Source organism: Calonectris borealis, chromosome 6 (genome assembly GCF_964195595.1).
Source record: "Calonectris borealis chromosome 6, bCalBor7.hap1.2, whole genome shotgun sequence".
NCBI lineage: Eukaryota > Metazoa > Chordata > Aves > Procellariiformes > Procellariidae > Calonectris > Calonectris borealis.
Genome location: NC_134317.1, coordinates 20891031 through 20918733, shown reverse-complemented (window position 1 = coordinate 20918733; position 27703 = coordinate 20891031). Strand labels below are relative to the sequence as shown.

Genomic DNA, 27703 nt, shown 5'->3' with positions numbered 1-27703 from the left:
GCAGAATTTGGGTGTAGGGAAGTACATAAATTGCCAGAACTCTAACATAGGCCTGTGAAAAGAAAAGAATTAATGTCTGTTGTCCTGCTTTCAGAGAAAGTATGTAATTCTTCCTATCCAAGGTACAAAAGCTTTTTTTATCCCGTTCCTGGCTCGAAGATGAGGGTGTACAAAGACCTGTAAATTTATCCATGTGGATGGACTGCTGAGATTTGAGGGGTGCATTTCTGGGTATAGAAGCTGTTCCATATTTTACTTTAAGTTGATGATTGGGGCCTAGAAATTCAAATGTGGTTATTAAGATTGATTTAAATGAGGAATGTTGTTATTTCATGCAGACTATAAGGCTTTTCTGACTTTGATCTAAAATTGATCTGATTTTGATCTAAAATTTTGTTTGGAAAAAAACCACTTGTTGTTTGTAATAACTTGTAGAAGTCAATGCCTTTAGTGTTTAATATAGTAGAGTCCTTGCTGTGTATTCTGTGTATTCCTTGAACATTATATATCACTTTCATTTATCATGGAAAGCATTAAAACAATTTTGTAATACCTAAATAGACTAAATATCTAAATAACCACACAATGCCAAGATGTACTTTGCTTCCAGCAACAAAGAAAGAATTTAAGAAATTTTGTTCAGTTGAACTTGTAAAAGTCAGTATGCTTCTGGCACTGAATCATATGTTAATAAGTTAAAAACTCAGTGAAAAATACTGGGTGTAAACTTGCAATAGTGAAAGTTGAAAAGGATAGTAGTTACAGCAAATTATTCATCAGCATAATTGTATAAGAAAGTTTCTCTGCATTCCCCAGAGCAGACTGCTGCTGATGATTATAAAGGTTAGTAAGAAGTATGCTTTTCCCTTTCCTAAAGAATTTTTTCCCACTTTATAGTTAATGCTGAAGTCCTGTACCCTTTCATCCAAAGGTAGCTTTGCTGTTACCACCACCATGCAGGGAGCCCGCTTGCTTTGAAGAAATATCTTATTCCTTCCTTGCCTGGTGCAAGAATCCAGGAAGAAATGGATCTAGGGGATTTTGAGTGTGCAGAGGAAAGCAGAGAAGGGGGCTAATGACAGCTCTTGTATGTAGATGGGATGAGTTTGGGAAGGAAATAATAGCATTCATTAGGGGCCCTGAATTGCCAACCAATGAGGGAGTTTAACTTAAAGTAGGACAAAGGGGAGGGAGCTTCCGCTGTCAGCAGCAGCAAAGGTGGCTATGAAGACTGCTGGTCGGGCTTATGCCATGAAGAGAGCTGGGACAGGACTTCTGGCTGTGCTTTGTACCACCCATCTCCCCTCACACAGTGCATAAGAGATTAGGCCTGGGCTCCAGCAGCAGCACTGACATGTGAGGAGGTAGTAAATGCAACCCTGTTCCTGAAGGTAAGAGGGTTTACCACTTTGCTTTCTGAGGAGGATGCAGGAAGTGAAGTAAGTGTTGAGGAAGATGAGCAGAAGAATCTGGTGTCAGGTAGGTACTCAAAGCATTTCTTCTTGGTTTTGCAAGGAGTGTTAGCCCGAGATGCTCAGTGCTTCTGTTTGGGGAACTAAAGCTACGTTGTTCATACTTCGGGAGAAACCTCTTCATTAAATCCTAGCTTTCAGGATATAAACTGCCAAGATGCTTCTCTTACAATCCAGTAAAGAAAACGCTTGTTTTAATACAATTTCTTAGCCTGAATTTTACTTTCTTCTCTTTCATTTTCTTTCCTGTAATGAACTAGGATGCCTTGTTTGCTGAGATGGTTGTCTGTGTAGGAACTGTCTGTCTATTCTTCATGTGTCACATAGCATCTGTGTGTGTGTGTATATATTTTTTTTTTTTTAAGCTTCTTGCTCAGGATAGGAAACTTTCCCTGCTTCCCATTCTCTTCCAATGCTTAATATCATGTCTGTTCTCCAATTTACTAAACCCTCCTATTTCTTGGTTATGCAAATGTACAAAACATTTTGAAGTTTTACCAAACTTAGGTAGCCAAAGGACGTAACTGCTAAGGGAAGGCTCCTGGTGGCTGAAGAGCTTTCTATAAGGGAGAAAGCTTGTTCTGTTCCAAACACCTGCATAAAACCCAGAAATTGGCAGCAGTACTTTCCAAACTCACATCGCTGTCCTTGGCTCAATTATTCTTCCTGTATCTGAACCTTCAGCTGGGAAATGGGACTGTTGCAGTTGAACTCAACCTTTTATAGCAGCTAAAAGGAAGAGGGAGTAAAGTTTGTTTTCCCTGTTGTTACTGCAGAGCTTCCTAGCTGCTGTCCTGCATTATTTTATCGATTACCCACCTACACCCACATGCCTATATTTGAGACGTGTGTATGTGAGGAAAAAGGGAAGGGTCCATATTAGCCTCTTTCCTGGCCGCTGTGTGGCTCTGCTTTTCTTTTCCTTACCTTTCCCAACCTCTAAATCCATCCAGTGCCTGCCTCCAGTGTTACTTCTAAAACACGATTTTGAACAGGAGAGAAAAGCAGTAGCAGAAAAGCTCAGATAAATTGACAATTCTTACCTCTATTGATGTTCAGAATAGCAGCTGAAAAAGCCATGAGCAGAGCTAGGTGTTTCATCTGCAGGCTTTGAAAAGACAGTGGTGTTATACCTGCTTTCATGACTAGGAGATAATGGCCAGAAGGGCAGATTCAGGTTTTGCTCTATTTGAGAGCCCTTAATTGAACTTCTCTTACTGGTCATGGAAGAGAAACATCTGTATGAGCATCCTTTTATAGCAGTTCTTGGAAAAGATTTGAGGGTTTGTTCCTAATGGAGGTAACATACGTTTGCTTGAGTTTTAAGCATTTGTTAGATTTATTAGTGTATCAAAGGTTAAGCTCCCCCTTTCAGTTCAAGCTGCTCTTTGTTTTCTTTTCCTGTTTATTCAGCCAGTTATATATTACTCAATTACTGTTACAGATTGACTGCTTTCTCTTCCCTGCTCTCCTTCCTTTCTGTCAGGCTGTTTTCATAACTGTAAATATAATAAAGGCTAAGTGAGTCATATGAAGTTTTAATAGTTTTGAATGTCATTCAAGTTTTTTGTACTTTCTTTTGGTAGTAAATCTGGGTTATTTTTTGCGTTTGATACTTTGTGAAAGTGTTGCAAGTAGATATAAGTATCTGCTTACTGCAGAGGTATATTGCACATGGACATGCCAAGTTTGTATTTGTACTTTGTGTTAGCCCTGTTTACTTCAGAAGTCTAAGCTTTTAACCTCCTTAGAAGTAATATTGTTGGAACTAATTTTCCACTACATCTCTTTTTTGTTTGGTGGGGTTTTTTTTGTTTTTTAAGGAGGAAAAGTAGTATGTCTTTTGGCACAACAGAATGTGCTGTAAAGGAACTTTTGAATCAGAACACATTTCTATAATTCCTCAGTAATAATAATAAACTTTATGCTAATTTATAGCATAAAGTATTTTTTATCCCCTGTTGCCTGCTAGGATTCTGAGCTCTTGGCTGTCTTCCTAACAGCAAAGCGAGAGGAGCTAACTATGTTTTGTTGGATGGTGTAAGACAACACTAAGTCAGTGACTATCTGTGCTACCCAGGAGTTGGGTAGTCTTTCATACGTTTTAAGTGAGCTTGAAAAGGTCATCGTAATAATAGTTATGATTTGGCTTTGAATGGCAATGAATGAATCATTTTTCTAGAAAAGTTTTAAATTTGTACTTGGCTTAATTATGTTACATAAGCTTATATTGGCGTTGGTGCCCCTTTAATGCTAAGAGGGGCACAATTAAAAACATGCCCGTACTGTAGAGATTTGTGTTTACATTGCCTCTGAATCTCCCCTTTTTCCTCGTAATAAGAGAAAACATTGCATGAATTGTGGCTCGAATACAGTCTCTTCTGTTTTCAAGACTGCCACTGCCATGGGGACAGACAATCAGACGGGCAAGTGTCTGTTCCAAATGGTCTGGAGGGAACTGGAGGATTCATTTGCTGCTTTCTTGCTTTTAGTGTGAACCAGACATCCGAAGATTCCATTAAGCTTTCACCTTACTGTCATGGTTACCGCCCCAGTCCTGTGATTTATTTCTCCCTAGGATAAGACTTTTTAAAAAAAAATTCTTTTTTCAGAGCTATGAGCCTAGTTAGGGGGGATTCCACACATCCCATTGACTAGGAAAAACTTTTCTCTAGCAAGAGCTTTGAAAACTTGTCTTGATTCTAGGGATGCCTTGTTTCCTTGATCCAATTTATTTATGGAAAGAGAGTGGAAACGTAGGTATTTTACATTTTTTGCTTTCGTTGTAGCAGTCATCTGAATATAGGCGTAAGTAAGAGAACATCTGCAGATGATTTGTTGTTTGCTGGAACCTCACTGGCTAAACTCGTAGAGATAATCTTCAAAGATCAGTTTATTAATAATCTTATCACCCGTAGCATTACTACTGGCATGTCAGTTGGTATATCAGTTGCACAACACATTTTTGTGTTGGGAGAGCTATTTACCCAGTGCCTCATTTCTAGTATCATCTCATTCTTATGTGATATTTTAAAAACACCAGTATTATTTGGAATATTGGTCTCCTTTCAGCCTTGGGAATCTGTATAGAGAAGTGCACTGTGAAATACCCCATTATCACAAAAGATTTACAAATTGTTCATGTTTGTTCCTCTACCTGGAAATTGAACTTAAAATGTGTTTATGAACTTTTTTTTTTGATACCTGTTGAGCCACCTGCTAGACACAATATCCATACAATATAACCTCAGAATCTTCCCCAAATAACTAAGTGGATGAGTTTAGAACCTGAAAGCTCATATTTCTCTATGGAGCAGGTACAGCAAGTGTTTTTCCTTTATTTTGTCCTGCATGTATCATAAGCCTGGCTTGAAGGGATAACCTAACAATGGACAGTGCTTGACTCTCATTGATCTCATTGATACCTTGATCTTAACATCCAGCTGGTGCTTTTATCGTAGAAATAAAGAGATAGACTGTGTATCAAACAGTGATATTGATCTAGAGATGAAAGCCTAGTATCAAGGCTGATAGACACGTTATATAGATGTCATGAGGCTGGTACAGCAAATACTTTGGTTGCTTAATGTTAAGGATAAATATTAGAATACTACAGTATGTTAAAACTAACTTAAAAGTAACCTTTTTTGCAGCACTTCTGGCAACCCAAATTTTGTGTAGAAACCTGTGTGCCTGCTAATAACTTAGTCAAGATGAATAGAATGTGACATTTCAACTAGTCAAACGCCAGTTAAAAATTATTATTTTAAGTTCCACCAAAAAGAGTGGTGCTTTTCACAAGCAACAGCAGACTCTTCTTTGAGTGTGATTTAGGTAGAAGTAAAGGTGATGACAAGTTAGAGACTCAGTGGAAGTCTTCAGATAAATGTTAAATGTTTTCAGGTTAATCTTAGTGTAAGAATGCCAGACATGGTGAAAAAGCTCCATTAGGAATGAAATGAGAATAGTTCGTAGATGAATTTTATGTTTACAGTCCTATGTGGGTCGCTATTCTTAAAAAACATCAGCCACAGACCTAAGTAGGAAGTTCAGACATTCGGTTAGAAGATGGGAGGAAGTGTTTCCACTTTAGAAACTACTGATTATGGTCTGATGATACTTTAAAAACAAAATTGTAAGTCTTCTAATATGCAGAACAAATCTCAGTGTTTTGGAATAGCTTTTCTGTCATGTGCCAGAAGTTGTCTGTTCTTAAGGATTGTGATTAAGAAAACTATATTGTTTTAAGACTTTCATTAAAAGATGAATATAGACAATGTATTACAGCATTAGAGAAGAAGGCAACATACTGTTGGGGAGTCTCTTTTCTGTGATACAAATGCAGTTATGTGAAAACAAAGTAATCAATGTCCACAGGAAGACACAATATTATCAGTTTTGTGACTTTTTTTTTTTTCGGATTCTTGGCAAGCAGTGCTAGAATTGAAAGCAAAAGTTGAATGTGCCATTCAAGAGTACCTGTTTAATTTCTTTGCATAAGAAAAATTTAGAGATAGTTTTATGTAAGAAGGGAGGAACAAAGAAGTTTGATGGCATATAGATACAGCCATAGATCTTAAGCAAAGGCGAAGATTCATGCTGAGTCTAACGATTGCATACCTATGTCATGTATTATAAAAAGGTGAGTTAAAGTTGGGAGTGGTTGTGATGCTTTTGGTGTCTGCTATTCTGTGATACTTGTTTGAAGTGAGATGTCTGGAATCTTCAGTTCAATCATCTTTACAACAAATATACAATAACCAGGAAGAAGCAGTTTCTGGTTTTTCACATTTTCAGCATTTTGGTTTTTTTGGTTGGTTGGTTTGCTTAGTTTCTCTAGTCTATAGTTTATTTCAAGCTTGGTTCTTGATCTCCTTGCAGGTTGTTGTGGTTTGCTTTTCGAGTTTATCTGAGCCTTTTTCCCCTGTTCAGATGTTCGTTTGTCTTAGTCTGTCAGTGCAAGACCCAAACACTTGATGGGCTCTACCAGTAGACAGTAATTTTACCTGAAGAAAGGACACATATTCTCAAATGGCAGCCACTTAAATTGATCCACTGCATGGGCTTCTGCTGTAAACCCTAGACTCCATTAAGTAGTTTTCAGGAGTTGCCTCACTTTTGTATCTTCATTCCCACCTCAAGGTGGGAACTCTGTTCTTGAGGCGCAAAGTCTACTTGTTCACTGTTAGTTCTGGGAGTTTGCCTGCATAGCCTTATGTGTTTAGCAACTCGTAAAGATTCAAGGAAATGTCTTGGTCGTTTTGCGTACGTCTACCGCGTAGTGCCCGTTTCCCGCTATGCAATAGTCATGGTACGAATTCTGTTCTGTAGCAGCTTTAGGGCAAACCAGCACTGAACATCTGGAACTGACAGGGTGACTCTGAAGAAAATAGAAGGAGGAGTTGAGACGTTATATTAGTCTCTGAATGGTTTATTTGACATTCTTTATCTCAGAGGTTTTCTTTCATGTGGAGGTGCTCCTAAAAGCATACTCTTTTCCGCAATCATTGTTCTCCATTAGATTTTACTGATGGCTTGCAGTCTTATTTGGAGGCGTATTAGAGCTAAAATTGGGACAACGCAACTGTAAAGGTAGCAGAAGATAAGTAAATTTAGGGACTTCCCATTCCAAGCCCTGATCAGAGAATCTAAGCAGTGAACTGTAATTTGCCAATGAGTGTGCCGTACCATAAAATGTGTTGTATAGAAGCAACTGTACTTTCTCTGGCAGGAGGATTTTGTGAGTCCTTGTTCTTACTGAACATTCAAATACATAGACTTTTGCTAATACTTGTTAGTATTAAATTCAGTTGCTGAATCACAAGAACAATACAGCTGTGCAGAGAGCGTTTTGAAACAACTATAACATAACTTTTGACTTCTTGATCTAAAACTTTAAGTGACTGAAAAAATTCTAGAATTTGTTTCAAGCAACTTCTTAGAAATGTGTGTGTATGGAGGAGGTAGGATGCAGTGAACAGCAGTGAAAGGTGGTTAAGATGTGGTGTAGTTACAGGTGATGTTCCTCCATTTTCTGAGTGCAACAGTCATTAAGGGTGAGAATCTCTAGAAGCTTATAAACAAAATAGCCTTTTCCGTTTTTGGAAAAAGCTAAAAGTGTTTTTTTGTGAGAACAGTTCCAACTCATTGGGCAGTGTAAAGCAAAGAACTTCCAGTGGATTCTTTTTCTGTCAGCTTCAGACTTGCACTGGAAGAAGCCAGGATGGGAATGAGTGAATCCAAGATGTGAAAGAGAAGTCTTTCTGAGAATGAGGAAAAACAGATAACCTTGTGTTGTGGTATGAAATAAATATAATTTTAAAGATGTGCTAGCAAGTGGACTTACTGTTAAGTATTGTAAAAAAGATGTGTGCTTGCAATAAAGATGTACATATGCAGTTGTAGCTATATGTACTATGACACTGTTGATTTTAACTGATATCATGCAATGTTTCCACATAATGATGAACAGATAATTTAGGGACTCAGGAATTTTATCCTCTTTGCTAATAGCACACAGGAAAATAGAAACTTGTATATTGTATGATGTTAGCTGTTAAGATTTTGCTTTTAAATATGGATATTTAATGAAATCTCTAATGAAAATATATACCTTATTACACATTACTCATTGTTAAATTCTGTGTTTTCACTGATCTCTGAAAGAAAGTTTTTTTTTTTTGCTTTAAAAGGCTAGATGCCAAGTATCAGATCATAGACGGGAAAAAGCTTCACATGCATAGAAAATAAATCCTGTGCTCATATATAGGCTATTTTGCTGTGCTAGTGGGGGTAGGGGTGGGAAGAGTAACTCCTATTTCTTGAGTTTTTTCATTTCAGTCTATCTATGCAGAGTGGCTTTACAATGTCTCTGTAGCTACTGTAACAAGAAAAGCTGTGTATTCCAGTTCTCTAGCTAAAAGAAAAATACTCCATGTGCAGTAGATATGTCAGTGCGATTGTTAGTATTCAGGTTAAGAACAATAAAAATGAAAATCAAGCTGCATTTCACTAAAGGAAAGAAAACAAAAATATCATCCATAATTATACTGCAGATGAAACAGGCGTTTCAGACTGTGCTGTAGACAATAGACACTACTGTAAAATACTCCATTTTTCATGTGTTTGATTATGTAATTACCAAGTTCCAATTTGGGAGCTCCAACTTGCAAACTAAGTTAAAATGTGGATTACTGAACATTTATGCAATAAAAAAAAAAAAAAGAGGTTATCTATACATATGCCCTGAAACATACAGCAGTGATTTTTTGAGTGACTTGCATTGATAACTTCAGTCATTTGCTGGACTATGATGAGCAGAATGAGATAGTAAAGCTGCAGTTGTCTGCAAGCTTTTTCCTAGCAAGTAGTGTTTGATCTTGAAGATGTGCAGTGGTGATGCTGTGAAACCATAATACCCAAAGAGGGAATTGAATAAACTGGAGGAAATTTGGTACTTTCATGATCTTTGCTTTGTGTAAAAGACAAATTTGTTCTGTGAGTATTAAAGATGAGTATTGGGCTGGGAATGCTTATAGGCGAAATTAGGGGCTTAAATATTTTGTATACCTGTTGGTATGCAAACAAAATGGATACATCAAAAATGATGTATCATTGTAAACAAAACAAATTAATGTACTTAATGTAGGCCTGAACCCTTGTTCAACTGTTACTTGGGTGAGCAGATGATGTGCAAGGTTTTGGCTGTCTGCTACTACGGCATAGCAGCGGAGCAGCCTTATTGTAATAACCAAGAAAGCATTATAATTGCTTGGGGTGAGAGGTCAAAGGCAAGAAAAGCTCTAGAAGAAGCTTTATTGCAGTGGCCTTTTTCCTCTCGTGATGTGATCTTAGTAGAGCTAGATCCTTTTCTGACTTTGAGTGAAAATAAAATGAAGTGCTGCTTTTACTTTTGGCATATATAATTTTATACAGTTTGATATAAAAAAAATGTGTAGTTGCTCTTTGTATAAACCGGTGTTCTTCATGGTGCCATAAGTCAAATTAACAAACTTAAGTCTACCTGTTGTGCAGTAGATGTTTTTTATTGTACTATGTTTAATGAACTTTTTCAGTATCTAAGAGATGACTGAATTGCAGGTGAGGTCTCTTATGACCTTTCCTGTCCTAGGTGATTGCTATAGAAAACTTGAGAGACGGTTCTGATGTTGGTGGTTAGATCCAAAATAATTTCAGTGAAAGGGCTATCAAGCTGTCTTTGTATAGTGTCTCATGTATTTGTGTTCAAAACGGGAAGTTAAGTGCTATAAACATTAATATTCCTTGATATCAAGATTTGAAGAGGTGGATTTTTTTATGCTGTAGCCTTTGGTTGTGCACAAATCTAGTAGATAGTTTTCCTCTTTTTTTTTTTTTTCCCCTCCAGTTTTTAGGGGAAAGTGATCCTTATCGAAAGGAAGTTCTGGTGATAACTGGAATATCCAGGTCACTGTCAGTTCAAGTATTTCTTGTTATTTTAAAGTGCCTTTCTCTTGTTACAGTATATAAAAATATACTGCTTGTAACTTCCTAACAGGAATTCTTTAAAAATCAAATAAATAGATGCTTTATTTATTTACTGTGCCAGACCTTTATTTTAAAAAGGGCTTCCACACATTCAGATCACTGACACTATTATTTTTTTTGCAAGCAGGAAATATGTTGATACAGCAATGACACTTTATTCTGTAGAAGTGGGAACTGAAGCACGTAAAATGTTGACTTTATGGCCTTGCATTTGATTTTAAAAGATGTATTGTTTTTCTTAACAAAATGATGAAGTCTTCTATCTGCATTTGGCTGAAAGAATTCTTTGATGTCTTTACAGGAACTGTATTCTGTCACAAAGACTGGTGAGAATTGCAGGTGGGACTTCAGAAATTTAAATTTCTAAGAGATATGAGTCAATTATCTTGGGAACAATATAATCTCACAAGATGAGGGCTAGCTGAAAGACTTGGCATAAGCAGTGGGCTCCAGGTGCACTGGTAACAGGGGAAACACAAACTCTGCCCAGTCTGCACCAGCTTGCATTTGTGGAATCCTGTGAGAGTGTTGTGGGTGTCCCTCTGGCTGCCTTTTCCAGGGCTAGGAAGAATCAGAGAAGAAAGATTTTTTTTTTTTTTTTTTTTTTTTTTCCCCCCCCCTCCCCTGTGCTGCTTTGTCTTAAGCAATTGATTAAACAGAAGATGACATTCAAGCTGTTGCAGCGTAATAGGTAGCTGGAATTGTTTATCTGGTGATAAACAGTGGGGAGCACATCCCTTCAGGTGAGTTGAGATTAGCAGTTTTAACATCTGGTGTAGGGAAGGTCAGTCAGTTGATGGGGCTGAGACCTATGGAGACAAGGAAGGAGTGAGGACCCACATTGTGTAGGATACTGCAGCATAATTTCCAGAGGAGTTCTTAATATGAGTTGTGGCCTTATTTGGTTAAAATTTCTCTCTTAACTCCCTCTATGTCACAGCTAAATAAGCTGTACTTTGATTCTTCCCACAGCTTTCCTTTAGTTCTATAGCAGCCATGAAAATAAAGAGTATGTTTTTGCTTGTTCTAACTCCTTCTAATGTTTATTTTGAAAATTAGAATAGGTCTGCTTAGCTCCTAGCACATCTAGAAGCTATCTGAACATGAGAGGTGCTGTGAGTGAGACCATTTACTGAACCTTTTTTCTGACCTCTAAAGTGTTATTTTTATATGATTGGAAATTTATGCTCTTTGTTATGGTTGTATTTTGTCTTACTAAACATCAAGGGTTTTCTTCTTTTCAGGAGAAGAAACTACCTTAACCGCTCTCTCTGTCTTTTTAGAAAATTCATTAAAAGCCAGCAGCTCTCCCGGTTTGCTGAGTACCTGGTAGAGGTGAAGAGGCAAGACAGAACTGGGCTTTTGTTTGTTCTTTACAATGGATAAGTGTTCGAAATGATGGTGTAGACTTGGAGTTACTCGGATAATGCTGGGTTTACTTTTTGGTGTTTGAATCAAGTGGCGTGTGGAGGATGCCTTTGTGAGGGAAATCACCTCTGTCGGCTTCTTGGAGGCTCCATAATGCAAAAGAGGAGGGGAGGGTTTGTGGGTTAAAACTACCCCTGCAAGTGTATTTCCACCGTCCTGTCCCTTGCTGCTTTTGATTTGCACCTGTGGAAGTAATCACGGTAACTTGAACTGGTCTTGCTGCCCAACACGCTGTGGGGCGCTGGGAGTGCAGGGCTTCCGTTACCCGTCCGGCAGCCTCTCCTGTGGCAAAGCAGAGACACAAACTCAAGAAATGAAAAAACTGTAAGACCAAATGTAAATACTTTGGGCTAAGAATGAGAGATGAGAGAGCTGGTGAAAAATGAAGAGAAAAGAGACATGGCATCTGGAAACAGAAAATGAAACTATTGGGATCCCTGTTGTTTAATAAGAGGTTGCCAAAAACTCGGCATAACTTCTGAGAAAGTATACTTGGAGATTTTTCCTCTTTTGTCTGGAGTGGGAAACATAAGCATAACTAACCATAAAGAACATGCAGATGTTCTAGAGATGGGTGGGGTACATAGCTCTGCAGTGGATGTGGGGATTCAGCTGACCTTGCTAGACTGCCTGACCCCGTGTGTGTGTCTGTGTACGTGTTCTTTATAAATACATGGAACTTCATCTATATAGCTGTTGCACACAGGTTTTGACAAGAGTATTTTATCAGTTCTAGCTCTCTACAGTGTAAGTTAGACACTGTATAAATAAAGCCGCATTTTACTGATGTGGACCATGCATTTATCGCTGTGTGTGATTGAGCACTCTCTAGAGATAGTAGAGTTCCAGCAATGAAATTGCATTTGACTGCTTAATGGAAAATAGAGTCACTGGCATTTGCAAACAAATATTTCCGTGGCATGTAGTCTTCAAGGACTAAATTCTGAGTTCAGTTGTGATAAATATAATTTAACAGTCATTTGAAGTCACTTAAAGATGTAAGAATGAGTGTAGAAAGGGAAGAGCAGTACTGCTTCGCTTTGGATTTTTTTTGGTATTAATAACATGTTGTAGGATGAGTTTTTAGGTTTGGGTTTGTTTTTTTTTTTAATAGTTATACTGATGTTCTGTATTGGCTAGTGATTTCTTTTTGGCAGTTACATGAAAGCTAAAAATCATGAAAAAAAAAAAAAGTGGGGGAGGAGTATAAAGAAGTTTGATTCATACGTTTTGCAATGTTCACATAACCCAGAAACAACCCAGGCGAGTTGCTGTAGAGACTGAAGTTAAATTTGCAGCTAATGCCACACGTCTCAAATTGTATGTGGAGTGCATGAAAACTAATTTAAAACATTAACAGAGAGGAGGCATAAATTTTGATGGTGGATCCTCATTCAGGGTGTTTGGAGGTCTGTGAGTACTCCTGATTAGCTCTGAGAGGCTGTGAATAGTTAATTATTCAGCACGGAGTTCTGAAGTTCAAAACTCTAAGCACTTCCAGCAACAGATCAGTCATGTGAAGTCTCATTACACAGCCATCTTTTGCAATGCTGCTCTGGACCTTGTTTATTCTTCATTGTGAGTGACTTTAAACTTTGTTTTCCCAAGAAAAATGTGTGTTTCTAATTGTTGTACGCTAGATCTTTTGTTTTAATTCTGTAGGACAATATAGAAGTTAATTTCTTTGGTTATGTTTAAAGTAAACAAACTTTGGTACAGCTCCAGAATCTAAATTGCAAGCATATTTTTGGAACCTTTGAGTATTATGTTTGAAATGTATTTTAACTTTCTGTGAATGTGGCTCCATTCAAGCTTTTTAAAAGAATGTTTATAAGAAATTAAAAAGTTCGCATGAGGTAATGCATCTCCACAGTGTGTTTTGGTTCTGTTTCTAAGGTGAAATTTTTAATAATAGTATCTTTTCCTTGTGACAATATCGGTGAATTGTGGAAAGTTATTTGAATAAAAGGGGATGCCGGACTCTGTGTTGTAGAACATGAGAGTCCTGCCTTCAGAATGTACTGTTAAATAAATATATTAAGAGATATAGAGAGTTTCCCTTTTATACCATTTTGGATTTTTTTTTTTTAAGTGAAATAAGTGAAACTTATTTAGTGATCATTCTTTGCATTCAAGAGTACACTGGTTTGTCACTAAGATGGGAAAGGATAGTGAGAAAATTAAAATAGGAAATCAGCATAGGTGAGGGGAAAATATGAAAGCATATTGTGACCAAAATGTCAAGAAATATTACAACACAGTAGTATTGGTTATACTGCTATTTTATTACTGTATAGAAGTAAATAGACTAGAGCTGGTAGGATTTGTATGAATGATTTTAATAATCAAAATTAAAATTTGTGGAGGAAAAGTGTGATTATTCCCTTGCATATCTATCCTATATATTAAACATACTGTCAGTGCAGTTTGGCTTCATACTGCATAATACAGTATTTCTGTTTATACTAATCCAGTAAATCTGTTTGGAGAATGCACAAATAGGGTCCTTTGCATAACCCAAGGGAGAAAAAAAGTAATTTATTTACTTTTTTTAATATATACTTAAAAAATCATTTTGTTTTGGGCTTGATGTTTATTGGGCTTTTTTTTTATATGTGATAGATACCTTAGCCTGTTGTATTTTCTATCAGCACTGATCGTATGTTTAAAATAGTCTCTCATCCCTTCCTTGCACATATCACTTACACAGTCTGAGCGAAAAGAGTAAAGTGTGGTTCATTCCTATTCTGAGGCTTGTTAGTTTGCCAGTATGGAATCATATGTATAAATACATACTTGACTTTTAATTTTTATCCATTTATTTCAGAAGAAAATCTAAAGCGCCGCCTCCTCCATCTGAAACAAAACCCATTGCTGTTTCTCCGTTTGATGACACAGCATCAGCCAACCTCATCATGGAACAGAAAGAGAATGTAATCGATAAAGATATTGAACTATCAGTGATCCTGCCAGGAGATGTGATCAAGTACACTACAGTTAACGGGAGGTAAGTTACACAGAATGACATTTTTGTTTAATTTTCTTTTCTTGCTCTAGTTTACTTCAACCTTCATCCAGGTTTTAATCACTCAGTAAAATACATGAGTTGCGTAAGCCTGAACATTGAGCGTGTCCAAAGAAGAGCAACAAAGCTGGTGAAGGGTCTGGAGCACAAGTCCTATAAGGAGCGGCTGGGGGAACTGGGGTTGTTTAGCCTGGAGAAGAGGAGGCTCAGGGGAGACCTTATCGCTCTCCACAACTACCTGAAAGGAGGTTGTAGCGAGGTGGGTGTTGGTCTCTTCTCCCAAGTAACTAGCGATAGGATGAGAGGAAATGGCCTCAAGTTGCGCCAAGGGAGGTTTAGATTGGACATTAGGAAAAATTTCTTTACTGAAAGAGTGGTCAGGCCTTGGAACAGGCTGCCCAGGGAAGTGGTTGAGTCACCATCCCTGGAGATATTTAAAAGACATGTAGATGAGGTGCTTAGGGACATGGTTTAGTGGTGGACTTGGCAGTGCTAGGTTGATGGTTGGACTTGATGATCTTAAAGGTCTTTTCCAACCTAAATGATTCTATGATTGTACTATGATTTTTGGGTAGGTGTGGAAACATATACTTTATACATCAACCTACCTTTTGGGAAGACTGTTTTTTTATATTCAGGAATTCCGTGTGGCACCTGTCAGGATGTGTAGCCATACCTGTTGTTCTTTCTAGTCACTGCAAATCTCTAGAAAAATACTGGTTTGTACGAGTCACTGAATTTTCTCATATAAGTTTTCCTTGTTACACTTAAAGACGAGTTCCTGCGTCTTATTTAGGCACAATGTCATGTGTTCAGCACTTGCTTAGCCCTACTACCTATAGATTACTAGCAGTCCTGAAAAAGGTGTCATCACTTCAGACAAAATCTATAATGCTTCAAAGAAATAGTTTCTAGCTACAGTTTTGGAAAACTTTTTTTTTAACAAATATATTTTGCTTAACCTGGTTTTAATTTGAAATACATATTTCGGTCTGCTAATTGGTAGTATACATTGTGCATATAACTCTCAAGTCACCTTCAGTTCAGAAAGGCCTTGACGTTGACTTGTGAGTTGAAATCATAAATCCTGGGACCTAAAATGTTGTATTAATTATCATAGCATGTCTACTAAGAAGGCTCCTATGCAAGGCCTTGTATGGATCAGAGCAATAAGGATGCCAGTTTGTTGCTTTCTTAAGCTGAAATAAAGAAACTACTTGTATATTATGCTTGTGTTAGTGTTTTACCAGTGTCTTTGCTACTGAAAGCAAGCAGACGGATTGATTTATTTGTTTATTTAAACCAGGTAATGTAAATGTGTAGTTACACCTACTTCCCTTCTTAATGAGAGACAAAGACTTTTGTGGCTCGAGTCTGTTTGCACGCTTTGTCATTTGCTAGAGTTCATAAGGTCATTGCTTAGACACCAAATACCACCTTGTTCACCACAGCTGCAATGAATGAACTTTTGTGGATCCCTCCTGCCGTAACTCCATGCGATTTTCAGGATAACTTAAATCTGAGGTTATATTTTTCAGAAGAAATTTTCTGAAATAATTGGTGACTACTGTGGTGCTTTATGGTGTTCTTGCTAGCTTCTTTACAGCAAGGAATATTGCTGTCTGTAAATACGGTGCCTTCCTCTGTTTTTAATATTTCTTAAAGGTAAGACTCTGTGTGTACGCTGTCACACGCTTCTCTTTCTTCTTTTCACTCCCTTTGTCCACACTCATGAGTACCGTGTGCCCTCTATCTTGCTTTGCTCAGAACAAAGTGCCGGAAAGGAATGTTGCATGTATCTTCACTCGGTCAAATTACATTGCATATAATTACTCAGTGTTGAAGACAGGCCTTACAAGCTTATCAGGAAGCACATTTCCCAATCAATTTTATTATCCCACAGTTACGGCGTTGTTTTTTTTTTTTCAATCAAGATACTGTATGTGATTGATTTCATAAATGGCTCTCTTGCAAACAAGATCCTATATTAGCACTGCTAGTCTCACTCAGAATGAGGGGAGATACTGTGCAGGACCTGCAGTCCACTGTGAAACATACTTCAAGCTATCTTTTCCTCTAGTTTTGCTCTGTCTTGATAGTCATATTTTGTGGACAAATAGGCAAGATCCCTCTAGAAATGACATAAACAGATAAATTGCTAATTTGTCTTTTTCTGTTCATAATCAGAGATGATCAGCTTCAAAGCTCCCAAGGAGAGAATACCTTTTTAAATCTCATACTAGAAAAAACAAAACTGTGACTTTGTACAGCCATGTGCTCAAATGCCATACTCCAGTAGAAGAAACTTCTCTACTGTTCTCAGATGAAGTTGGGTTGGTTTGATCCCTGCTTTGGCATAGCAGATAGCAAGAGCTATGTAGAACAAAGCAAAATGTTACATAGATAAATATCCTGAGGGAGTAGAAGTAGGCAGAAGAGGATCAGAATGAAATCCAAAAGGGGTTTTAGAGAAAAAGATTACAAGAGAGAATAATTTTTGATCCTGAAGTTGTTCTATGGGCAACTAAAGCAAAAATCTGAGAGACTGAGAAGAGGAAGGAGGACTGAAATAGCTCATTCCTCATTCTGAAACTTCAGGCATGGGTGGATTCTCTTATTTGAGCCTAGACACCAATTTGTGTTTTGTAGTAGTTGGAGATAGTGATTCAGTTCATCTGTTCAGAATCTGAGAGTGGCATTTGCACTCTCCTATCACCAGGATTCCTGCAGGGGGGTCCAGGCAAAGAGTTATTTAAAAACAAACAAACCCCCCCCCAAAAAAAAACATGATAAGAGCAATGAGTGGTAGGAAGTGAAGATACACTGTTCAGAGGAAGGATTGAGTGAAGCTTTTTTTTCCTTCTTTTTTTTTTCTTTTATTGGAATGTTTTTCAGAGTGAAGTTTCTGAATCTTCTCCATTGGTTCTAAATACAGCATAGGACTGAAGAATTTTCTGCAGCCAAAGAAGAAAAAAAAAAACTTGAACTATTTTATTTAGCAACCTGATCATTTAAGTTAGTTTTTTGTTTTCCCACAAGGAAGAAATGCAGAGTTTGACAAAGTTTCTCGAAACTGAATAATTAGTTTCAGTTGTATGCATCAGTAAATTAACTTAGAGATTTTAAGGGCCAATATGAGTGACATGCATTTGATTTGGAAATGGTGTGCCAAACAAATAGTTTTGCAGGGTAGCATGTTTAGGGCTTCAGTTTCAGATGCCTTTCAGAGAGACCTTAGCTTTGCTGAATTTGTTTTCTTAGAGTCCTTTGTGAGTTTCCATTTGATCCGTTCTTGAGTATTTTCAGTCATTAGGGTATTCTTAATAAACTGTTGGTTTACTCTGTATAGCTAGCTAGTGAATAACAAGCTTTGTGGTGTTGCCCTACTTTTCAAAACCTATTGTACGTACATTTGTTAGTAACAAATTCTGGGGGTTTTGGTATTTTTTGTTTTTCTCCATGAAAACAAATGTCTTTTTAGCTTTAGAGAATAGGATTAGTAAATATTTTGCAAGAAAGGCCATGATGCTATAGGCATAAGTAATCAGAGATCTATAGAAAGCCAAACTGGCTGTAGGTTTCTTTTTTTTTTTTTTCCCCCTCCCCCCCCCTCCCCCCCGTCCTCTACCTAGGAATACTTTTGATGGTTACTGACAGAGTTTTGTTTGTTCAGTGGTGCTTACTATGGGTCTCATGACAGGAAGACCTTGTTCCTAAAGTTTGATCATGTAAGAAACTCAACTTTTTTTTTTTTAAAAGTAGCAGTTTGTAGCCCTTGCTTTTAGAGAGAAGTGTGGAAACTTGATGCATTTTTCCTTTAAACACTTCATCCAGTATTTGAACTGACACCTTTCACTGTCAGTTACAAACATAACATGGTTTGGTACATTCTAGGTGAAGGTCGTTGTTTAACTATCAGTTATGTGATGTAACGAGAGGCTGCTATTAGCCACTTTTTATTGTTATTTAGTCAGGTAGGAATAACCAGAGGAAAATAGATGAAGGATGAAGGGGTGCAGCAATATGTAAATAAATTTATGATCAGAGACTTCAAGAAAACTAAGTAATGTAATGAGGTTAAAGAAGACGCAAATAAAGATTTTACTGAAATTAGATAAAGGCGGACAAGCAGGTGATGTACTCTGAGGCAGCTGATGGCCACTTCTTGGAGTTTTACTAAATATTATTTATGGAAGCGGTTAAATTTACTGTCATATACGCATTGCTCTACCTGCAATCCTTGAAGGCTTTAGCAAAAAATAGTATTACAAATTTTGGAGGACGTGATTACAAAAAAAGATTGCTTTTTGTATATCTGTAGGAATATCTGTCTAAAGCAGTTATTGAAGGTGTCTTGGCCTCCAGTGGAGGGGGGGACTTAAAGTCTAGCATCCTCCAGTCAGGCAGGTCATTTCTGGAAGTACCAATGGAAAGCAAATTTGCACTGAATCACTGTTTTCAGGTACTAATTTGCATGTACCTGTCTGTTGTTTGTGAGCAGCTATGTTTCTCACTTACGATTCTGTCACTTCTTGTGACTCTGGCTAACGTGAGGGCTTGCCCCTGTCATGGTGGTGCATTTCCATAGGATGGCTTTCTGCGATCTTTGCTTGTGAGTTTTCATCCTGATCATCTTCGGTGTTCTTACCCTTCTTCAGTAACTGAGGGCCAGAGGAAGGGCAGTTTTAAAGCTAGTCAGTGTATAAAAATGCACCAGAAAAAAAGTAATGGGTGACTTATTGGATAGGCTGATAACCGGAAAGGTCACTACAGAAGTAGCGTCTGCTGTCTCCTGTGGCTCCCTCCTCCCTTCCCCTGCCCTGCCCCCAGTAAAATGGGGGAATAACATGATTTGCATTTTACAGCTCTTTTCTTATTAGGGTGAGATGGATATACTTGTTCTATTATGGGTTAGAAGTACAAGAAATAGAGTAGTTCCTTCTTCTTTCTTCTAATCGGAGCAGGTTGTGATATATGCGAGAGGAAAAACTGAAATAAGCTCTCTGGTTTACTTATGTAAAAAGGGAGGAATAGTTATTTTTCTGCAGTGCTCAATGCATTTCTCATGGTATTCCTCAGGCTGATATATATCATCTAGATGAAGGCACGGGAGTATATTATATTCTTCTATATCTCTTCAGACCATCTGATAGCTGTTTTTTGACAGCTTGGAGCATCATTTCTGTATATTTTTTGGGTTTATTGGTCCTCCTGCTCTTGTCTCCTGAGGCAAGTATTCTCCTGCCACTTAAGCAGGCAGAGACTTTCCTCTGGGGGGGGGAGGGGAAAGTAACAGGTCTGCAGTAACTGTATCTGTCAGCTTTCAAATTGTTTCCATCTCCTGGAAGTGCAGCATGTGCACTAGAGAGTCCAGCCCTGCTTCTAGAAATCAGAAGAGAGTTTGCTTAAGGAACACTTGTTCTTTAAGACCAAGTGAAAACAGGAATGATATTCTAGTGTTAATTAAAGGGGGGGAAACAGTGTTCACAGTAACTTCTAACATTGAGTCATTCTTAAATTCTTCTTACAGAACTGTATCGTATGAAAAGTCTGTTTTAACTTCCTACTTAATAAATGTATTCATGATCTTTATATTATCTAGAATTCTGCTTGACTTGCTGGCTCTTTGTAGAAGCTATCTATTTCCACATTTGGCTATGCTACCAGAATACTTGCATCTGTTATGAGATTACATCTAGAATTTAAGATTTCTGATTAGCCATACCAGCCAAACCCTGTATTCATTTGCTCTTAGGAACTTAAGTGTTCTTTTCAACATGGCATTTGATTGCTTCCCAGGCTTTTAAATTATTTTCTTGTGAGATAGAGCAGGTGATAGATTTCCCTGTTTGTAGCTGTAACTGAGAGATGCAGAGGGCGTCAAAATGAAATGCTCCTTACAGATGATTACCCAACTCTAAAAATTATTGAGGAATGATCAGTTCCAGTGACCTGATAGTATTATAACCTTATTCGGTTGCTGTAACATGCAAAGTTAGGATACTCTGCTTACCTTTGGTCTACTTAAACTTCTATGACACTTCTGTTTAAAGTACAGCTTTAATAAATTACTCCAGTAGCAACTCGTAATGTTCAGCCTATCTTAATACGCTGTTCTGCATGTCCTTCGCTGAGAGAACAAGGACATATACAGTTAGTGACTACATATGAAAAATTCGATTTGCCGTACTTCATTGTGAAAAGGACATCTGTTGCATCACACAAAGCTTCTCAAGAAATGGCATTCAGCTACTGTGTTGTCTTTTAGCTTCTTTCCCTCTCTGTGTGTTAAACACCTGGCTCTCATTTTGGGATCCCTAATGCAAGACCTCCTTAAAAGGTGACTTCCTCAAACTTCATTTCTCCTGCTTCCTCCAAATGGCTTGCGCTCAGAATTTCTGAAAATAAAGTCCCTTGTAACCTCAGAATGGATATAAAAATTCCAAGCTTTGGAAGGAAACAGTTCTTAATGAATAGCAGGGCATTTATCAGCACTGCTACAGTTCCCATTAAATGTCAAATGAGGTGGCTAATCCACATCTCTCTGCTGACCTCGGGAAAAGCATCACTTCACACAAGCAAAAATTTCCCCCTTTGCTCAAGCACTTGGCATACTTTTGTGCAAGCTGGTTTCATTTTCTTTAGTAGTGTTTTTTTGGGTTTGGCTTTTTTTGGTTTTATATTGAAGATATTTAAAGTTGGTGCCTGGCAGTAATTATTTAGTCATGGAAGGGAAAGGGTGACTTCGGTTAAATGTTTAGCAGCACATTTTGTTATAGCCTGCTTAATTGTCATCTGTTGTGACAATTCCATTTGTCTTTTACAGGAAGCCCATGATGGACTTGCTGATCTTTCTCTGTGCACAGTATCATTTAAATCCATCAAGTTATACTATAGAGTTGGTATCAGCAGAAAATAGCCAGATTAAATTCAAACCCAACACTCCAGTAGGCATGCTTGAAGTGGAAAAGGTGATTGTAAAGCCAAAACAAACGGATAAGAAGAAACCTGCTCCGGTTATACCAGAGGTGAGAACTAAAATTAAAGCATATTGAGAAACTAGAATCACTGTTGTATTCAAGAAGTTGAGCAGGTAGCTCAGCTTTTCCTGTTGTCTCTCATTCTCTCATCGTGCACCCCTGAGAAATGCTTGGCTCCATGTTCTTGATAACCTCCTCTTAGGTAAAATATATCTCAATTTGTTGCAGCAAACATCTTTGCTGCCAAAAGAAGGAAACATTACAATATTATTTGAAATCCCACGCCTTATTCTCCATTTGACAAATTCTGCAGATGAAGCGTGGCTGAATACAGCCTTCCACAAACTGAAAATCAACGTGTACCATCTGTCATGCTGTGATATATATGCCCTTCTGATTGTATGTTCATTTTCCTTTAATACATGCTGTACTTTTTTATTGTTACTCAACTTTTTTTATACACCCTTCAGAAGGCAGGAGCTTTTACAAGTACTAAAGCAAGTTCTGGGTGTTGCCTAAATCTTTCCTCCCGCCTTGTCTGCTGTATAGAAAAATACTGTTTCTTAATTTATCTAAAGCACTTGCATAGGGCCACAGGAGCTCTTCTGCTGCCCTTTTACCTTCATCCTACGCGTGTGCACACACAGGCACTCGTGGCTCATTGGCTGCCTTCTACAGCTACCTAATGTAACCTAGTAGGGCCTCTCGCTCCAGGCACGTGCCCTGCCGGACAGGCAAATGACAGGTGCTAAAGGAGGAGCAGACTGTTTCATGTGTTCTTTTCTTGAGTAAAAGGGAATCGCAAATTAGTTCTTAGTTTCTCTTGTAATGTTACTGAATCTATAACATTAGTGAAGTTGGCCATAAGGGGAATTCCTGTGATTACTGTAAGGCTGTTATAAAAATGCCAGTTGTTTCAGAATTTGTGCTGGTATTTATTGGAACTTTCTTTTCTTTAGCAAACAGTAAGGGTAGTGATAAACTACAAGAAGACACAGAAGACGGTAGTAAGAGTCAGTCCACATTCACCCCTTCAAGAACTCATACCAATTATCTGTAGTAAATGTGAGTTTGATCCTTCACACGCTCTGCTGTTGAAGAATTACCAGTCTCAAGAACCCCTTGATGTGACAAAATCTCTTAATGACCTTGGACTAAGAGAATTATATGCCATGGATATCAGTCAAGGTAAGATGGCTTTTTGGTAAATTGCAGTTATAGAAAAGATAATTTCTTAGTATTTCAATAATGTCTATGTTTTGTTGTGGTTTATTACTTATGAAGAAATTAATTCCTAGCAATTTAGTATAGATTTCATTAGTCTTCCACAAAATTGAAACTGGGACAAGTTTACCTGTACTTATGTTTGAGAAGTGCTATATAAAGGTTTTATTTTCTAACAAAGTGTTAGGTAGCAGCAAAGGTGGCTAAGTACAAATCATCACTTTAAAGGCAACCTCTTTCTTTCCTTTCCCCCCTTCCCCAAAAAGGCCAACACCACTGTATTTCCCTTAGTTCATAGAAAAGACATAGAATCATGATGAGCTAAAAAGAACAGAAACATTAGAGAAATTTAGTTTTGTTTTAAAATTATTTAAAATTTAAAAAGTGTTAGAATATTCTGATGGTGCTTATGTGTATTTCTGAGTGTTGTTTGCTAATTTTATAGATTGTGAAGGGATAGTAATTCTCTTTTTAATTGTGGTCCAACAGGGGCACTATGAACTAACTTCCTTATATTTGTACAGACATTTCTATGCCTGGTTTTAACTTCAGCTGTAAGCCTGTCTTTAGCATGAAGGGTTTACTGTACAGTGATTAAAAATTCTATACAGTGTGGTTTGTTCTGCTTCAGACATTTCTCACGGGAAATTTTATCTTGATATAGAATGCAGTAATATTGGCTCCCTCCTGTTCTTGACCACTGTTCTATTTGCTTGTTTTTCTTTCTGCTCTAAAACTTGGGGGTTTTTGTTGGGTTTTTTGTTTGTGTCTTTCCCCCCCTTTTACCTAAATACGGTAACCTTATCGTTTGGTGGTTACAGTTCCAAGAGTTCTCTCAATTACTTCCCAAAGGCCAGTTATCTTGAAGAAGAGGAGAATGACAGATTTGGAAAATATGTCCTTTTCCCATGGAGAAAACAAAAATGAAATATCTTTCTCTTCTTCACTGGAAAACAACATATTTTTACTTGCCCAGACATGTTACTTGGACTACATGTGCCCATAGTGCATTGCCTTGTTTGTTGTCTGGCTACTGCTTTCATCTACAGACTGGCAGAGCTGCCTTTTGCACAGTATGACGTGTGCTTCATTTGAATCAACAGCCAAAAATCCTTAGGAGACAATATAAGGGCATATACACTTTCTACAAGGCAGTGCCTCGCTAGGAAATTTAGATATACTTCAGTTCTCTTGACACAAAGTAGTTCAGCATTTCAGTTCTCCAGACAACTTCCAAGCTCTGAATTTTCAGCTTTCTTTATGAAAGTAAATGGTGAGGTATTCCTTTACTTAATAGAATCTAAATTCAAATCTTATTTTATTCAGATTATATTTTAATTATATGTTCCTTTTTGTTTTCCAAGTTTGGACTGCTTGACAATCCAAAACTTAAAGAGCAAACTATTCTATATACTAGTTTTCCTCTTTCCTTCAGAAATACAAGTGGACCCTCTCTCCTTATTTACAAGATTCCAGTCTGTGTTGCATGTCTTCAGGCTCAAATTCTTAAATGGCTTATAGCATTATGTAGTAAAGATACACATCGTTTTACTTCAGGGAAGTTCCCAGTTACTTTTTCCTAATGTTGAAGATTCAGCTTGGCTTTCTGTGTTTGTAATTATAACTGCATCCTTGATTCAGATTCACATTTTCTGTCTTTCTTTTTGTCTTTCTGTAGCCACATCACCAGTTGATTTAAATTTACCGTCTTTGCAAGGTACGATTTACTGAAATAGGCAGTGAAACTGTAGCACTTAAGTGACATTACCATCTGCTCCTATTATAACATCTGCTTAACTGTGACATGAGTAATTATCTCTGTCCTATCATAAATGCATATTTAAAAAGATAATACAGACGTGGATATACCCAGCTATATATAAAGTTTTACCCTAGATCGATTGATTAAATTTACTGTCACGTTTATATTGATACTTCTACCAAGAGCCCATAGTGGCCTTGCTGATTGCTGTTGCTTATTGCATTTGCATTCAATGGGACTTCTTTAAGACAGCCAAATCTAGTAGAAATTAAAAGGAGACAACCTTCAGATTTACAATTCATCTGCATCAATAAGACAACGTAAGGAGGATAAATTCTGCAAGATACCAGAATGGACTTGACTGTCTTTACTATGACTGCCATGCAGTTATGTGTGCAGCACCTATCGGGTGTTTCAGTGATCTTTCTCCATCGTCACACCATGTGCAGGCTTGTGCCTGACTTGTCCCACTTCACACTTTACCATGAATTTAAACTGTTAGGAATTGAGAGCTGGAGAGGCTGATCCTCTTTTTCCCTTTTACAGCCTTTGTGATATGAACCATAACATATGACAAGTGGGATGGGCTGGATTAAGTGCTGGGGGTATTAATAGCAGCTGAAGCTCATCTATTCCGAGTTCTGAGAAAGACAGGAAGAACATGGATGGTAGGAAACCTGTTCATTTTGCAGTGTTTACAAAAACTCTTAATATAGGTGATTTATGATGTGTTTTGTATATCCTTCCAGGAGGCTTATGACAGACAGTGAAATAGTGAGAATGCAGGAGAAATAATCTGTGCAATAAATAACATCTAGAACTATTGTCTTCTATTTTAGACTCCTACCAATCTGAAAACTTAGATGTTCTGAAGGAGAAAGAAACCAAAGGGTTTTTCAGCTTTTTTCAACGAAGCAAGAAGAAAAGAGAACAAGTAAGATGTAACTTTGTATAGGCAAAACTTCTAGAAACATATTCATATTGAGCAATCAATACTGTTGGTTGTTTTCCAGAAAGTATAAGTAACTTGGATTTTTTTTTTTTACTTCCCCCGTGCCCCAAGGCTGCCAGTGCCCCAGCAACTCCATTGATGAGCAAGCCAAGGCCGACATTTATCACAAGATCTAACACTGTTAGCAAGCAGTATGATTCAAACACTCTGCCATCTGAAATGCCAAAGAAACGGAGAGCTCCTTTACCACCTATGCCAAATTCTCAGAGTGCTCCCCAGGAACTTGCACAAGCCCAAGTCAGACCGGCATCTGATACTGTGAAATCTCACAGCCTTGACAGGAATGAACAGGTTAGTTACATTTGTTTTGCTTCTCTTAAATCAAGAAGTTCAGACATAATAGTCCTGATAACCCTGTTAATATCTGCTGAGGCTTGAAATAAATGGGAAATAAAAGTGTAGTACTTGCTTTTAAAAATTTTAGTTTGAAAATAACTACATAAATTGAAAAATGCATTCCTTTTAAACTTTATATCCTACATTCAGAGTAGGTGCTGTATTTTGAAAAGGCTTCTTATATAAGTCGGTATTGCGAACACCTTTTTATTCTTTTCAATGGATAGTTTATATATTTAAACATAAGAACATTGTCTCTCTTTATCATATCTAGTAATTGATGTTTTGATATTTCCAGTCATTTTTAATGTTCTAGTTATATGTCACAGAGTGGTTTGTTCTTTATATTACGTTACTAGAAAAAGGTGGAAATCTTGGGAAGTAGTCTTAACATTCTTGTGCTCCCAGCAAGTTAAAATAAGGTTTTATTTTAATCAAATAAGGATGTATTTAACTGAAGCTATGAGATGTGGGCTACATATTTAAGTAATCTATATACCCCATGCAATGCAGAAAGTCTGCCAACAGAATTTGGGAGAATTGATGCATTAAGTATTATCCTGGTATTGCACATTGTCAACTGTGAATTCCAATCAAGGAATCAAGGCTAAAATTGGCATTAGAACTTTTTTTTTTTCATACTTTGCTTTGAATGCAGTATCTAAAGGTGGTCGTTAATAAATGAGGTTATTGGCATGCTAGAAAAATAAAATGCAGACCTAAATGAAATACAAGTCTGAGGTATTAATTTTGTGTTAGATTCAGAGACAAGAAATTTCAAACTGTGACTTCCTTTATCTTTATACAATGATTTACTCTTTCATTGATGCACAGAACCACAAGAGAGCACTGTTTAACAGAAGTTCTGAATTTGTGTATTGTGTCCTGCTGAAAAGCTTTAGCATTTGAAGACGACAAAGGTTGCTTTCTGTATTTCAATAAAAGGAACTTTGGGGGGGAAAAAAAATCATGATCTTTTTTTACCTCATCATGTTTGTCTTTTAATTGAATTCAAATTTTTTGAAAATAATTTATTAATATCAATATGCTTTAAATGATTAATATTCTATTATGTCTAACAGTAATGTATGACTGGTGGGCTAGGATCTGTCACTCAACAAAATTGCTTAGATTTATTATTTTGTACTGACATTTCTTATTCATCTAAAGTGGTTTGACTGAAGTTGAATATCTCACGAAGAAAGGACAGAAGTCCAGATTAAGTTATATTTTTGTGTGTATTTTCTATTTTGTACTACTTTGTGCAGCTCCCTTAGAACTTAGAAGCCTTTGGCATGTGTTTTTTAAGATGACTTTTGTTTGATGACTTTGGTTTCATTCTGATTTGATTGCATAGTAATTTATCAGATAATACAGAGTTTGGGACTTAAATGTGGGCAAATATTTGCTCTGTGCTTTGAATTTTATTAGTTCATGTAAAATATTTTGTCTTTTTAATATCTACTTTCCAATAAATATCATCTAATGAATGAATTTGGGCTGCATAGTACATATTGCTCAACTTGATCAGGGAACTCTTAGGAGGGATCCTGTGAGAGACTTCCTTGGAGGATAAAGTTGCTCCTTGGAAGAGTGCTGAGATATTTTCAGAGACAGCCTTCCTGCAGCACAAGAGTGGCCCATTCCCCTAAGTGGGAAAAGGAGTACGCATAAAAATAAACAGTCCCATTTAAATGTGCTGCTTAGAGAGCTCAAGTGCAAAAATAAACATGTGAGGGATGGAAAGGGGACAAAACAATTCCCAAAAAGAGATACTTCTTAGGCATGCTGAGGCGCAGTTAGGAATCCAAAGGCAAGTGTGGCGCTTGAAGCGGCAGGAGATATCAAGTATAACAAGAAAGACTTTTGTAAGTTAGTGGCAAGTAGAAGTCCAAGGATGAAGGATGAGATCATTTACCTTTATTTTAGCAAGGTGTT

At 37.3% G+C, this 27703-nt stretch overlaps 1 protein-coding gene across 1 annotated transcript in view; it reads left to right on the top strand.

Annotated features, from left to right (window-relative positions):
• Window positions 1-27703, top strand: part of COBLL1 (cordon-bleu WH2 repeat protein like 1) — an 87567-nt gene that overhangs the window by 35928 nt on the left and 23936 nt on the right. Inside the window, exons 2-7 of the mRNA XM_075153098.1 lie at window positions 14254-14433; window positions 21278-21479; window positions 22391-22619; window positions 24334-24372; window positions 25257-25351; window positions 25481-25720. Of these exons, the coding sequence (XP_075009199.1) occupies window positions 14254-14433; window positions 21278-21479; window positions 22391-22619; window positions 24334-24372; window positions 25257-25351; window positions 25481-25720 (985 nt within the window). The remainder of the gene's footprint in view (window positions 1-14253; window positions 14434-21277; window positions 21480-22390; window positions 22620-24333; window positions 24373-25256; window positions 25352-25480; window positions 25721-27703) is intronic.